At 40.9% G+C, this 15,148-nt stretch overlaps 1 protein-coding gene across 3 annotated transcripts; it reads left to right on the top strand.

Moving 5' to 3' along the window:
• The first annotated feature begins 1,175 nt into the window (after positions 1 to 1,175).
• LOC131238118 (cysteine-rich receptor-like protein kinase 44) lies at positions 1,176 to 14,858 on the top strand. Of its 3 annotated transcripts, none has more exons than XM_058236179.1 (7): positions 1,176 to 2,018; positions 2,513 to 2,635; positions 2,780 to 2,886; positions 3,306 to 3,516; positions 3,685 to 3,922; positions 4,241 to 4,391; positions 4,758 to 5,284. In XM_058236179.1, exons 1-7 carry the CDS (start codon positions 1,187 to 1,189, stop codon positions 5,103 to 5,105), a joined length of 2,010 nt encoding a protein of 669 aa, XP_058092162.1. In that variant the 5' UTR covers positions 1,176 to 1,186; the 3' UTR covers positions 5,106 to 5,284. The 3 variants fall into 3 exon arrangements, with proteins under 3 accessions (XP_058092162.1, XP_058092161.1, XP_058092163.1); XM_058236180.1 differs by lacking the exons at positions 1,176 to 2,018; positions 2,513 to 2,635; positions 2,780 to 2,886; ... (2 more) ...; positions 4,241 to 4,391; positions 4,758 to 5,284 and adding exons at positions 10,815 to 11,617; positions 12,122 to 12,244; positions 12,389 to 12,495; ... (2 more) ...; positions 13,863 to 14,013; positions 14,439 to 14,858; XM_058236178.1 differs by having other exon boundaries at positions 2,513 to 2,886.
• Positions 14,859 to 15,148: the final 290 nt, after the last annotated feature.

The raw sequence follows: 15,148 nt of genomic DNA, 5'->3' as shown, positions 1-15,148 counted from the left end.
ATGGTAGACATTCAATCCCTCACTTTTTGGGTAGTGTGGTCCACTTGATAGTTAGATCTGCTTTATTTTTAGTTTCAAGCGTTACCACGAGCTTGCCAAATGGATGGATGGTTTGGATATAACACATACCTCATGATGGGACCCACGTAACTTGCAGGCGTCAATTCACCAGCTGTATAACTGGTATGTGGTACACCAGCCAATCAGCTTCCGGTGACCGGGGCTCCACGGTGACGTAACAACGTGGTCCACGAGATGAATTTGCATTGAATTGGACCTGTTGACTATCTATGGTATGGTCTAGACGGGCGGATTTCATGGAAAGCCTCACGTAGAAAGATCGTGCGCAATTATGCTGGGTGGGCCCTACGGAGATGTTTATGTGAAATCCATCCTATCCATCCGTTTTAAGAGCTCATTTTAGTACATACGGTCAAAAATTAGGTGTATCTAACACTCAAGTAGGCCACACGAGAGGAAACAGTGGGAATTCAGTTGGACCGTTGAAGAATTCTTATCACCATGAAAGTTTGGTATCAGGCTATGTTTTTGGTTTTTTCACTTCGTCATCCCACTGGTAAGGAGAGTCAACTGGGTGAGGTCCACCATGATTTTATGTATTTTATCTGCTCCATCCATCCATTTTAATAGATAATTTTAGGCTTGAGCCCAAAAATAAGGCATATCTAATGTTCAAATGGACCATACCACGGTAAACAGATGAATTGAACCTCTGCCGTTGAAAAATTCTTGGGGCTATATAAGTTTTAGATCAAGGTTATATTTGTGATTTCCTTTCTTTCATTTCCATATGATCTTATGAATAGGTTGGATGACAAATAAACATCACTGTGGCGCCTAAAAAGGTTTCAACGGAGGAAATCATTATCCCCATTGTTTTCACTAGTATGATCCACTTGATCCTTTGATATGCTTTAATTTTTGGGCTTAACCCCTTAAATTATATGGTAAAAGGGATGGACGGCGTGGATAGACCACATACATTCAAGGTTGGCCCAACTGAGTTTACTCGGTACGACAAGATCAGTACTGGGATTTCCACTGGAAATGACTTAAAAAATTAAACGGCTCACTAACCAAACCGCGTCCTGTGACTTCAGGTAGCAGGTGAGGTTGACCCCGCGTGCCCAACATCTAGCATAAGAAACCTTCATCATTAAGAAGTATGTCATCTTCCCATTACTCAGCTAGATTCTACAACAACCACATGATGCCTTCTCTCCTCTCAAAACCCTTTGAATTTCTCTTCCTCTCACCCCTTCTACTCTTTATATTCCACCTCCCTACTAGCATTCTACAACCTCTTTCGACCGACTGTCCAAACACAGCTAATTACACCACTAATAGCACATTTGGGACTAACCTCAATCTCCTCCTCTCTTCTCTATCCACCAATGCTTTACTTACCGGCTACTCCAACAACACGATCGGCGACAACCCAAACCGAATCTATGGCCTTGCACAATGCAGAGGCGACAATACACCCGACAAATGCCGTGATTGCCTCAACACTGCAAGCGAAGAAATCATTGCAGAGTGCCCCAACAGAACTGCAATTATATGGTATGAAAGGTGTCTATTGCACTACTCCAACCAACCATTTTCATCATCATATGAAAATACCCCATGGTTTTCCTATTGCCATTATCTAAATGCATCAGACATGGATCGGTTTAATCTGATTTTGGGCCAGATGTTGAATGGTCTTGCTTCTACGGCGGCTTTTGGTCCATCCAAACGGATGTATGCTTCAAATGAAACGAATTTCACAATCTTCCAAAAGATATATGTGGTTGTTCAATGCACAAACGATCTGTCAAGAAATGATTGCAATGAGTGCTTAAAAGGTGCAATTGGTCACCTTCCGGTAGTCTGTAATGGAAAAATAGGAGGGAAAGTTATTGGGCCGAGTTGCTATTTGAGGTTTGAGATGTTCAAGTTCTATGACGACTTAGCGATAACAACAACAACAACGGCTGCTTCTCCTAAGTTTTCAGGTCTTCTTCTGTTGATTTCTGTTCGCCATTGTTCTTAATTAAAGCCACCTTGTTGAATTGTGGTGTTTTCTGGATGAGGAGTTCAGAAGACAAACATAGAAAATGGGCAAACATTGGTGGGTGTGATCTTCTAATCTGAGAGATTTTTTAGAATGGTCCACTGACAATTGATTGAATCAGACCAACAATCTTGGTGATTAAGCTATGGGTCTCATTTTTACAAACAAAAAATCCAAGTGTTCTGTCCATGTCCTCTGTTTTGAGGACCTGTTATGCATTGAACTCTAATGTTCGACATCCTGGATTGATCAGACCACTAAGATGTGCCAGTATCTAAATAGTTCAAACTTCCAATTCACATTCAAGGGGTCCTAAATGACCCATTTGGGTTTATATGACACAGCCCTGGCTCAACCAGAAATTACTGCAACCTACTCTATGAAAGCCCACTTTCCCCCTTAAAATACAACCTACTGTATTTCTTGTTTTTGCAGGAAGAAACCAAAGCTCCTCTCGAACTACTATCATCATTGTGGTTCCTATAGTTGTTGCAATCGTGCTCATCTCCACCGTGGCTGCTTGTTTCCTAAGGAGGAAAAAGAAGAAACCAGTGATTGGTAAACCACCATGGGTTACCCTTTGCACTAGTGCAAACAGTTTCATTCCTTTCAAAATTTGCATAACTTTTCCTACCTTAAGGTGTAGCAAACCAACAAAAATAATTAAAATTTGCATTGTTTATGTCGTTCATGGGATTGAAGGAAATGAGGAGTCACTGCAATTTGATTTGGTTGCAATAAGAACTGCAACTGACAACTTCTCTGAAGACAACAAGCTTGGAGAAGGTGGATTTGGCGCTGTTTATAAGGTATCAGAAGCCCATCATTTTGTTTGTCCCTTGTACCAACCTGGCATACACTGTAAATCAATCCAAATTGTAAAAATGTTGAACCACTATGCAGATGGGGTCACTCCAAACAGACCCATATAAAAGAGATGCTATGAATATTCCGAAATAAGCTATACTGACTGAATAAATTGAATTTGTCACAAATTCATACCAATCCACAGAATAGTTTGAATTTTGATGTAAAAGGTTTATCGATGGGGTTAACCATTTCGTCTCACTGATTGGTAGGTTGAAATTGGGCTCTGCCAGGGCAATCAAGGGTTCCTAATCCAAAGATAGATGGACCTCATTCGGAATATGGTGTAAATATAAATGGGCCTCTGCATTCTGCAATCCTATTGATCAGTGATGATTTTAACAATCCTGCTATGTTGCAGGGTAGGCTTTCAGATGGACAAGAAGTAGCTGTGAAGAGGCTCTCTCATGACTCTGTACAAGGTTTCAAAGAATTCAAGAGCGAGGTTGCGTTAGTTGCTAAACTTCAACACAGGAATCTTGTTAGGGTCTTAGGTTGCTGCATGGAAGGACAAGAGAAGCTTCTCGTCTATGAATATGTGCCAAACGCCAGCCTCGACAAGTTTCTGTTTGGTTTGTACTCCTTTTGACACATAATCTCTTTGTCCATGCTTTTGTGAAATTATAACTCTCATCCTACATAAGAACTTTCTTTACAATGAACTATTTGAAATGATTTTTGTATTTTCACTCTGGCAAATTATTTGATGACTCATGTGCAACTGTTGGCTTACTGAATAGATCCAAATAAAAAGTCAAATCTGGATTGGAAAAGGCGTTACAAAATCATCAATGGAGTCGCTCGAGGCCTTCTTTATCTTCATGAAGATTCTCGACTTAGGATTATACATCGGGATCTCAAAGCTAGCAATGTTTTGTTGGATCTGGAGATGAACCCAAAAATCTCAGATTTTGGCTTGGCTAGGATTGTGGGAGTGGACCAAACACAGTGCAGTACAAGTCAAATTGCAGGAACATAGTAAGTCTTCGAACCTTAAAACCATTGCTCATTGTGTTCACAGAGGTACACAATGCAGAATCAAACAGGATAAGGAATGTCCATTCTATCGTCCACAGATAAGTGTAAAAAATGATTGAGCGGTTGGGATTGTCCGATCAGCAAGATTTTTGGTCATGTTCCCTGGACAGTTGGGACGTCCAAATAAGCATTCCTTGTCTTGTAAATGTTTTTCAATTTCTCTCTATATATCTAACAACTAAAATCCAGCTTGAGTAAAATCAACCATTCTCTACTAACTATCAAACATCTGGTGATATTGGTGATTATTCCTTGAAGTGGATACATGGCCCCAGAGTATGTCTTGGGTGGGCAGTTCTCCATTAAATCAGATGTATTCAGCTTCGGTGTTTTGCTTCTGGAGATCATTACCGGTCAGAAGAACAGTAATTTCTACCAGTCAGACTGTGCCGAGTATCTTCTCAGCTACGTGAGTAGAATGTCTTGATGAATTTTTCTCAACAATCTGAAATGAAATTGGTAAAATCGCTGATAGAATGCCGTGGCTACTCTCAAATGATAAATGAGGGTTTTATTTGACTATTTACATGCTCTTGTCCAAAAATCAAGTCTCACACGGGTGCACTGAATATAACTGTTGGTCATTAATTTTCTAACCATTAGGTTAACATTGGCCCACCTGACGAATGGCTTGGATCTTGCACTCAGGGCAGAGTAGAATTTGAATCGATGGATACTTCAAATGAGTAGTGACAGCATTCCTCACGTTATTAATCCACCACATCAATACTACCATTCTAAAAATATTATTTCTGCATTGGTACAATTTTTGTAGGCATGGAAGCAATGGAAGGATGGCGCAGTTTTAGAGCTGATTGATCCAACTATAAGAGAATCTTGCTCGAGCAGCGAAGTGATGCGATGCATCCACATTGCATTGCTATGTGTTCAAGAAGATGTCATCAATAGGCCCACCATGTCTTTGATTGTGCTCATGCTCAACCGCTTCTCTGTCTCTCTCCCAGCACCTTCACAGCCTGCATTTTTTATCACAAGTAGAACGGCTCCAGTCATGTCTATGACAGAGTCCCATAGGCAAACATGTGAGGTGAATCAAGCTCCAGGTGTGGCATTGCCATGGTCCATAAATGAGGTGTCTATTACTGAATTAGATCCTCGTTAGTGCATCAGATTAAAAGATATTTGAAATATTTGAGTATATGTTATTGAATTTTAGATTTAAAAGATGGTATCACTTCTTAAGTGTATGTTAGTGAATTTAGATTTATGACTATCAATTCCTTTTTACTAAATCTTGTATGCCAAGCATGATCATCAATGTAAATTAATTCACTGAGGACCACAGAGGATTTGGATTAGGCTGATATTAATGTCTTCCCTTGGGATGGAGGAAAGCAGTACCATTTGAACAGTTGCATGGCATATAAACATCATGATGGGCCGTTGGATGGTTTCAATGGTAGGGAGTGGATTGGGTGAGACCCAGATCCACTGATGTGGGTGGGACCCCTGGCTGTGGGGCCACACTTTGATGTATGTGACTATATTCACGCAGTCCATCCGTATTGAAAGCTCATTTTAGGGCATGATCCAAATAATGCAGTTCCAAATCCAAGATGGACCATAGTATAGGAAACAGTTGTGATTGATCATTAAAACCTCCTTGTGGGCCAAAAAAGCTTTGGATCAAGATGATATTTGGGTGGTCTCTTCATCTAGGTGTTTGTGACCTTATCAACAGGTTGGATGGAAAATAAACATTTCTGGTGGAATCCTTGAAGTTTTCAATTGTGGGGATTCAATCACGACTGTTTCCAGTGGTGTGGTCCACCTAAGATTTGATTCAGATTCATTTTTGGGATCGTGCCTTAAAATGAGCTTTAAAAATGGTTGGACTGTGTGGATTTAAGGCACACACATCACTCTGAGCCCCATAGTCAGGGGTCCCACCGAGCTCAGTGGATCCAGGGTCTCACCTAATCCGCTCCCTCAATGGAGGGCATTTCCATTCTCACCGTTTACTGTAGTGTTGCCCACTTGAACTTTTGACCTGCATCGTTTTCAGGCTCATGACCTAGCATGAACCCCGATACTGGTAGAGGAGTGAAGAGTCACATGGACATCTCCGTGGTCCCCATGGAACTTTTGGTTACACGGTCTCATTTTTCAGGAGGATTCGGAAAGGGCCAGTTCAATTAAATTCACCGTGAAAGATCAGTCCCATGCACCCTTTGCCATTATAGTTTACGACGCACAATTGAGAAATATCTGTACAGCTTTGCAACATGTGGACATGGCATTGGCGGCTACTACTATAGATGTCCGTGGTGACCCATCAGTGAATGGGCCACATGCTACTGTCAGTTATAGTCTACATAAATACAAGTTATTATGTTGAGTTCATACTCAATTGGGCCCATCAGTAGATTGGTCTGGTCAAGATTCCAATGCCTTTTACCCACACCAAAGAAATCTTCGTGTTTGACTAGCAACAAAATGATACAGGCTTTCAATCCATCTAGTTCTTTTAGATTGGTTCCTAGCGCAAGGAGGGATGTGATGAGGTTGATCCCCATCTTCCTCTTCCTCATGGGATAACTATAACTATTCGGAATCCATGGAGCTCTGTAGACTCCTCACAAAACTTCTTGGAATGGGTAAAAGAAGGAATAATTCCTAATAAATTCGAAATAACTCTTAATTGATTATAAAAAATAAAATTGGCCAACCCAACAAAGTGGGATTGGTTGGGCTTAAATAAATTCTACTCCAAAATCATATATAATATATTGAAAAACTCATCTCAGTTTGTTTTTCCCCCAAAACAACTTTGTAGGTATTAGTTGTTACCTCTACCTTAGGACTCACCTCGGTGATATGTTGTATATCCACTTCATTCATTCGTTTTTCCAGTTCATTTGAAGATGGCTCTCAAATATTAAGCACATCCAAATCTCAAGTGGACTACGCCACAGGAAATAATGGTGATTGAACACACCATTAAAAACTATCCGAAGTCCACTGTAAGCAGACACGCGTTGCTTGTTTATCATCTAACATATTGATAAGGTTGATTAGAACGGGTGGAATGACAAACTGGTTGATAAGGTCAAGGAGATCTGGAACAAGGAAAAATATAATGATTAGATTAATCCAAAACTCGTGGGCTACACAAATCTTTTAATTCACCACTTGCTTTGTTTTAGTGGTATGGTCCACTCAAGATTTGGATCTACTTAAATTTTGGGATAGCATCTTTAAATGAGATGGAAAATCAGAGGGCGGCCTAGATATGAAGTACATTCATCAGGGTAATCCTCTGAATGGTCAGTTATGTGAGTGGGGCCACCATGATGTATCTATTTATCCATGCCGTCCATTCCTTTTCTAAGATCAATTTAAGGCATAAACACTGAAATGAAAATATCCAACTCTCAAATGGTCCACACCATAGATGACTCTTGCATTTAATGCAACTAGGATTTTGTAGTGGTCCATTTGAGTGCTGGATCTGATTCATTTTTGTGTTCATGACTTAAAATGATACGAGAAAAGGGATGGATATATGGCTTGGATTAATAGATACGCTCGGGTGGGTACGCCCACACAATTGCCTGTTGGGAGCTAGAGACGGGTAGGACATAATCCGGGTTGAGTTGCGGATCATGTACTGTACCTGACATTAGCGAACTCGCTACTAAAGTGACGTCACCACATTCTGTGAGCCCTACCATGATGTACGCATTGTTTCCACACCGGTCATCTATTTGGAGATATCATTTTAGGGTATGAACTACTAATATAAGGCAGATTCAAAGCTCAAGTGCACCCAACATTAAAAAAGAAAAAAAGAAAAAACAAACGGTGAGAGAGTGACACTCATAGTTAAAACCTTTCTACAGTCGTTGAAATCTTCTCAGGGCTTGACATGATGTTTATTTGAGATCCAACCGGTTTGTAAGTTAACAAAGACATAGAATAAGGGAGATAACAAATATCAGCTTGATCAAAAACTTATGTGGCTCCAAAAAGTTTTTAATGGTAGTTGTTCAATCCTCACGGTGAGGCTCACTTAAGATTTGGATTCGTGTGATTCTTTGTCTCATGCCTTAAAATGGTCTTATACTTTGTATAAGAGTCTCTGCATATGAATGGACGGTGATGGAACACATATCATTAAACGTGGTGACGTTACTTCAGCAGCCGAAATCGGATTGATTACCGAGTTACTCTGTAGGCTATCATCGTACTGAGGAAACTCAGTTGGGCCCACTGTGAATGTATCTTAGTTTATCCACACCGTCCATCCAATTTTTCAGCTCATTCAACGGGTTGAGCCCAAAATTTAAGCACATCCAAATTTCAAGTGGATTATACCACAAGAAACAGTGGGAATAATGATTTCCACCGTTAAAAGTTATGGGCCCCACAGTGATGTTTACTCAGTACCAATACATAATTCCTCGTGAACCTCGTGGATTTTACTCAGTGCGTAATCCACTTCCTCGGTAGCGAGGAGGTTCAGTAGCTAATCCGCGTCGGGTTAGTGGATCCATGACCGGCGGTCCACGGTGACGTACCAACGTGTTCCATGAGATGCATTTGCATTGACTTGACCTGTTTACTGTCTATAGTCTAGACCAGGGGTCGTGGATTTCATGCGCATAAAGTTCCTAGGCAAGGATGTTGGGTGAGCCCTACAGATATGTATGTTTATGAGAAATCCATCCTATCCATCCGTTTTTAGAGCTCATTTTAATCTATAGAACAAAAATTAAATGTATCCAACACTCAAGTGGGCCACATGAGAGGAAACAGTGGGAATTCAGTTGAAACCGCTGAAGCATTCTTATGACCATAAAAGTTTGGTATCAGATTATCTTTTTATTTTTTTCACTTCAACCCACTAGGAACGACTTTATAAACGGTTCGGATAGCATATAAACAACAAGGTGGAATTTATTTTCCCAATATTTTCCTCTCACGTGGATTTCTCAAAAACATCTCGGTGGGGCCCACCCAGCACACCTGAGCAGGAAAAGGATTGACTACTCCCCGTGCCACCCGCCAATTGCTGGTGGTCGGTGCTATGTGGGCCCCACCATGATGTAAGTGTTTCATCCATGCCGTCAATCTAATTTTTTCAAATCATTTTATGTTATGAAACAAAAAATGAGATATATCTCAGTATTAAGTGGACCACATTACCGGAAACAGTGTTCAATGAGCATTGACTATTAAAAACCTTTTGGGGCCCATAAAAGTTTTGGATCAAGCTGATCTTTGTTTTTTCCCTTCATCTGGCTTTATGACCTAGTCAAAATTTAATGTCAAATAAACAGTACAATAGGCCCTAGGAAAATTTTAATGATGGATATCCAATCACTATTGTTTTCCTGTGGTGTGGTCCAGATGAGATTTATATACCTCTCATTTTTTGTATAAAGATCTAAAATGATCTGTAAAGATGGATGAACAGAGTGGATGAAACACATACATCATGGTGGCGCCCACGGGGCACATACCATCAGCCGCGGGCTGGTGGAGGGGGAGGAGCCAATCCGTCCCCCCCTCAGCAGTAACTTCCTGGTGAAGGCTTCTGAGGAAATCCGCGTTCTGTACGAGGTTCCCTTTCCCTGCGTGTACATCTATACGCAGATACGCGTGCCAAACTCGCACACGAACGGGACATCTGCATTGCATATCGAACCGATCCAACCTGATGCAGGACGCGGATTCCCTGCGCAAGCCTTTGCAGGAAGTTCCTGCGCTGTGATGCAAGGTGGGGTCCACTGGGATGTTTATGAGAAATTCACCTGATTATTTATTTTTCGAGCTCATTTTAAAATATGCGACAAAAAATGAAGGGGATCTAAAACTCAAGTGTGCCATACGAGAGGAAACAGTGGGGATTCAGTGACCACCGTTGAAATATTTATATGGCCACAAAACTTTTATATCGGTCTAATTTTTTAGTGTTTTCACTTCATCTCAGTGAAAATGGCCTTACAAACAGTTTGGATGACGCATAAACATTAAGGTGGAGCCTAGGAAGGTTTCAACGGTAGGCATTCCTTTCCCCACTGTTTCATCTCGCATGGCCCACTTGAGTTTTGGATCTCATTTTTTAGTATAATGTACTAAAATGAGTTCAAGAAATCGATGGACGGGTTAGATTTCTGGTAAAAATCACGATGCCCCACCTTGCATCCCAGTGCATGAACTTGCTGCGAAAGCCTTTCGCAGGAAATCCGCGTGGCCTTTCCCGGGAAATCCGCGTCCTGCAACTAGCCCATGGCTAGTGGTCGGTGCTCTATGGGCCCACCATGATGCATGTGTTTCATCCATTCGGTCCACCCATTCTTCCATATCATTTTATGGTATGATCCAAAAAATGAGGTTGATCCAAAACTCGAGCTGACCGCACAGTGTGATTGAACTCCCACCATTAAAAACTTCTCGGGGGCTACAAAAGTTTTAGATCAAGCTGATATATATATTTTCCCTTCATCCAAGTCTGTATGACCTAATCAACAGGTTAGATGTCAGATAACCATTATAGTGGTTTTTAATAGTGGACATTCAATCATTACTGTTTTCCCTTGGTGTGGTGTACTTGAGATTTTGATATATCTTATTTTTTGAATCAAGCCTAAAATTATCTTTTAAAATGGATGGACGGCGTGGATAAAACAAATACATCATTGTGGGTCCCCATAGCACCGACCACTAGCCATCTTGTCACCAGCCAAACCGCGTCCCGTGGTAGCAGGCCAGGTGGATCTCCTTATGTCTGCTTGTAGAAGCGCGTGTTGAGGGGGGTGAGTGGCTGGACCCGTGCTCTAGTCCAACATCTCCTTTATATGTCATCTTCCCATTACTCAGCTAGATTCTACAACAACCACATGATGCCTTCTCTCCTCTCAAAACCCTTTGAATTTCTCTTCCTCTTACCCCTTCTACTCTTTATATTCCACCTCCCTACTAGCATTCCACAACCTCTTTGGACCGAATGTCCAAACACAGCTAATTACACCACTAATAGCACATTTGGGACTAACCTCAATCTCCTCCTCTCTTCTCTATCCACCAATGCTTCACTTACCGGCTACTCCAACAACACGATCGGCGACAACCCAAACCGAATCTATGGCCTTGCACAATGCAGAGGCGACAATACACCCGACAAATGCCGTGATTGCCTCAACACTGCAAGCCAAGAAATCATTGCAAAGTGCCCCAACAGAACTGCAATTATATGGTATGAAAGGTGTCTATTGCGCTACTCCAACCAACCATTCTCATCATCATATGAAAATACCCCATGGTTTTCCTATTGCCATTATCTAAATGCATCAGACATAGATCGGTTTAATCTGATTTTGGGCCAGATGTTGAATGGTCTTGCTTCTACGGCGGCTTTTGGTCCGTCCAAACGGATGTATGCTTCCAAAGAAACGAATTTCACAATCTTCCAAAAGATATATGTGGTTGTTCAATGCACAAACGATCTGTCAAGAAATGATTGCAATGAGTGCTTAAAAGGTGCAGTCGGTCACCTTCCGGAAGTCTGTAATGGAAAAATAGGAGGGAAAGTTATTGGGCCGAGTTGCTATATGAGGTTTGAGATGTTCAAGTTCTATGACGACTTACCGATAGAAACGGCTCCTTCTCGTAAGTTTTCGGATCTTCTTCTGTTGATTTCTGTTCGTGGTTCTTCCTAATTAAAGCCACCTTGTTGAATTGTGATGTTTTCTGGATGAGGAGTTCAGAAGACAAACACAGAAAATGGGCAAACATTGGTGGGTGTGATCTTCTAATCTGGGAGATTTTTTAGAATGGTCCACTGACAATTGATTGGATCATACCAACAATCTTGATGATTAAGCTATGGGTCTCATTTGTACAAACAAAAAATCCAAGTGTTCTGTCCATGTCCTCTGTTCGAGGACCCGTTATGCATTGAACTCTGATGTTCGACATCCTGGGTTGATCAGACAACTAAGATTTGTCAGTATCTAAATAGTTCAAACTTCCAATTCACATTCAAGGGGTCCTAAATGACCCATTTGGGTTTATATGACATTGCCCTGTCTCAACCAGAAATTACTGCAACCTACTCTATGAAAGCCCTCTTTCCCCTTTAAATACAACCTACTGTATTTCTTGTTTTCGCAGGAAGAAATCAAAGCTCGTCTCGAACTACCATCATCATTGTGGTTTCCATAGTTATTGCAATCGTGCTCATCTCCACCGTCGCTGCTTGTTTCCTAAGGAGGAAAAAGAAGAAACCAGTGATTGGTAAGCCACCATGGGTTACACTTCGCACTAGTGCAAACAGTTTCATTCCTATCAAAATTTGCGTAACTTTGCCTACCTTAAGGTGTAGCAAACCAACAAAAATAATTAAAATTTGCATTGTTTATGTCGTTCATGGGATTGAAGGAAATGAGGAGTCACTGCAATTTGATTTGGGTGCAATAAGAACTGCAACTGACAACTTCTCTGAAGACAACAAGCTTGGAGAAGGTGGATTTGGAGCTGTTTATAAGGTATCAGAAACCCATCATTTTGTTTGAACCTTGTACCAACCTGGCATACACTGTAAATCAATCCAAATTGTAAAAATGTTGAACCACTATGCAGATGGGGTCACTCCAAACAGACCCATATGAAAGAGATGCTACGAATATTCCAAAATAAGCTATACTGACTGAATAAATTGAATTTGTCACAAATTCATACCAATCCACAGAATAGTTTGAATTTTGATGTAAAAGGTTTATCGATGGGGTTAACCATTTCGTCTCACTGATTGGTAGGTTGAAATTGGGCTCTGCCAGGGCAATCAAGGGTTCCTAATCCAAAGATAGATGGACCTCATTCGGATTATGGTGTAAATATAAATGGGCCTGTGCTTTCTGCAATCCTATTGATCAGTGATGATTTTAACAATCCTGCTATGTTGCAGGGTAGGCTTTCAGATGGACAAGAAGTAGCTGTGAAGAGGCTCTCTCATGACTCTAGACAAGGTTTTGAAGAATTCAAGAATGAGGTTGTGCTAGTTGCTAAACTTCAACACAGGAATCTTGTTATGCTCTTAGGTTTCTGCCTCAAAGGAGAGGAGAAGCTTCTCATTTACGAATACGTGCCTAACGCCAGCCTCGACAAGTATCTGTTTGGTTTGGACACTTTTCCACACATATAGCCTGCTTATCCATGCTTTTGAGATATTATTACTCTCATCCTATAAAAGAATATCAAAATGATATGAAATTATATGATGAACTCATGTGCATCTGTTGGCTGACTGTATAGATCCAAATAAAAAGGCATATCTAAATTGGGAAAGGCGCTACAATATCATCGTTGGGGTGGCTCGAGGCCTTCTTTATCTTCATGAAGATTCTCGATTTAGGATCATACATCGGGATCTCAAAGCTAGCAATGTTTTATTAGATTTGGAGATGAATCCGAAAATTGCAGATTTTGGTATGGCTAGGATTGTTGGAGTGGACCAAACTCAGGGCAAAACAAGTCAAATTGCAGGAACATAGTAAGTCTTAGAAACTTAAAACCATTGCTCATTTTGTTCACAAAGGCACTGCAGAAGCAAACAGGATATGGAATATCCATTGTAGCCCACACGTATATTTGGCCCAAATATTGGCTGTAAGCAACTGCCAAAATGAGGAATGGAAGGGTCAAAAAATGATTGAGCGGTTGGGATCGTCCTATCAGCCTGATTTTTTTATCATGTCCCATAGACAGTTGGGACCTCTGGATAAGCATTACTGATCCTGTAAATGTTTTCCAATTTCTCTCTATCTAATAACTAATATCTAGCTTGAGTAAAATCAAACATTCTCTACTAATCTATCAAACATCTGCTAATATTGGTGATTAATATCCCTTGAAGTGGATACATGGCCCCAGAGTATGCCATGCATGGGCAATTCTCCGTTAAATCAGATGCATTCAGCTTTGGTGTTTTACTTTTGGAGATCGTTACCGGTCAGAAGAACAGTAATTTCTACAATTCAGACCATGCCGAGGATCTTCTCACCTACGTAAGTAGAATGTCTTGATGAATTTTTGTCAACAATTTGAAATGAAATTCGTAAAACAGTTGAGAGAATGCTATGTCTACTCTTCGCAAGAGATGGGAAGGTTTTATTCACCGTGAACTTGTCGACATGGCACACGTGTGAGAGCTGAGTTCCATCCATTTGGTGGGTTGACCTTGAACTTACTCTTGTCCAAAAATCAGGTCCCACGTGTGGGCACTGAAAATACACAGTTGATTATTATTTTCTAACCATTAAGTTCCCAGTGGCCCCACCTGATGAATGGCTTGGATCTTGCACTATAGGGAGAGTATAATTTGTATGGATGCTTCAAATGAGTAGCCACATCATTGCTCATGTTATTAATCCACCACTATCAATACTTCCCTTCTAAAAAACATGATGTTCACATTGGTGCATTTTTGTAGGCATGGAAGCATTGGAAAGATGGTACAGTTTTACAGCTGATTGATCCAAATATAAGCGAATCTTGCTCGAGCAGTGAAGTGATGCGATGCATCCACATTGCATTGCTATGTGTTCAAGAAGATGTGATCAGTAGGCCCACCATGTCATTGATTGGGATCATGCTCAATAGCTACTCTCTCACTCTCCCAGCACCTTCACAGCCTGCATTTTTTATCGCAAGTAGAATGGCTCCGGACATGTCTATAACAGAGTCCCATACGCAGACACGTGAGGTGAATCAATCTCTCGGTGTGGCATCACCATGCTCCATAAAGGAGGTGTCTGTTACTGAATTAGATCCTCATTAGTTGATCGGATTAAAAGGTATTTGAACTATTTAGTGTATGTTAGTGAATTTGGATTTGAATGAGACTCTGTTGAGTATATAATATCTTTGTTCTCTCTCTCTCTCTCTCTCTCTCTCTCTCTCTCTCTCTCTCTCTCATCAGAAATGTGGGAGCAGACCACCTGCAACTTTGATAATTTGGAAAAACAAGATGCTGTATAAAAACATTCAGGCAGGCTCCGCAAAAAAACGGACAGGACTCGCCTATCATATGATATAACCTGCTAGACAATATAAACTCAAAAAAGAAAACTTTACGGAAAATTCCACAATCGATCGTGAGGGTCAACTAGGCCAGCAAGCAGCTACCCTCATACCAGTAAT

The sequence above is a fragment of the Magnolia sinica genome, chromosome 1, assembly GCF_029962835.1.
Source record: "Magnolia sinica isolate HGM2019 chromosome 1, MsV1, whole genome shotgun sequence".
Lineage (NCBI taxonomy): Eukaryota > Viridiplantae > Streptophyta > Magnoliopsida > Magnoliales > Magnoliaceae > Magnolia > Magnolia sinica.
Note: the sequence above shows the minus strand (reverse complement) of the source record. Positions and strands in the feature narration are given on the sequence as shown.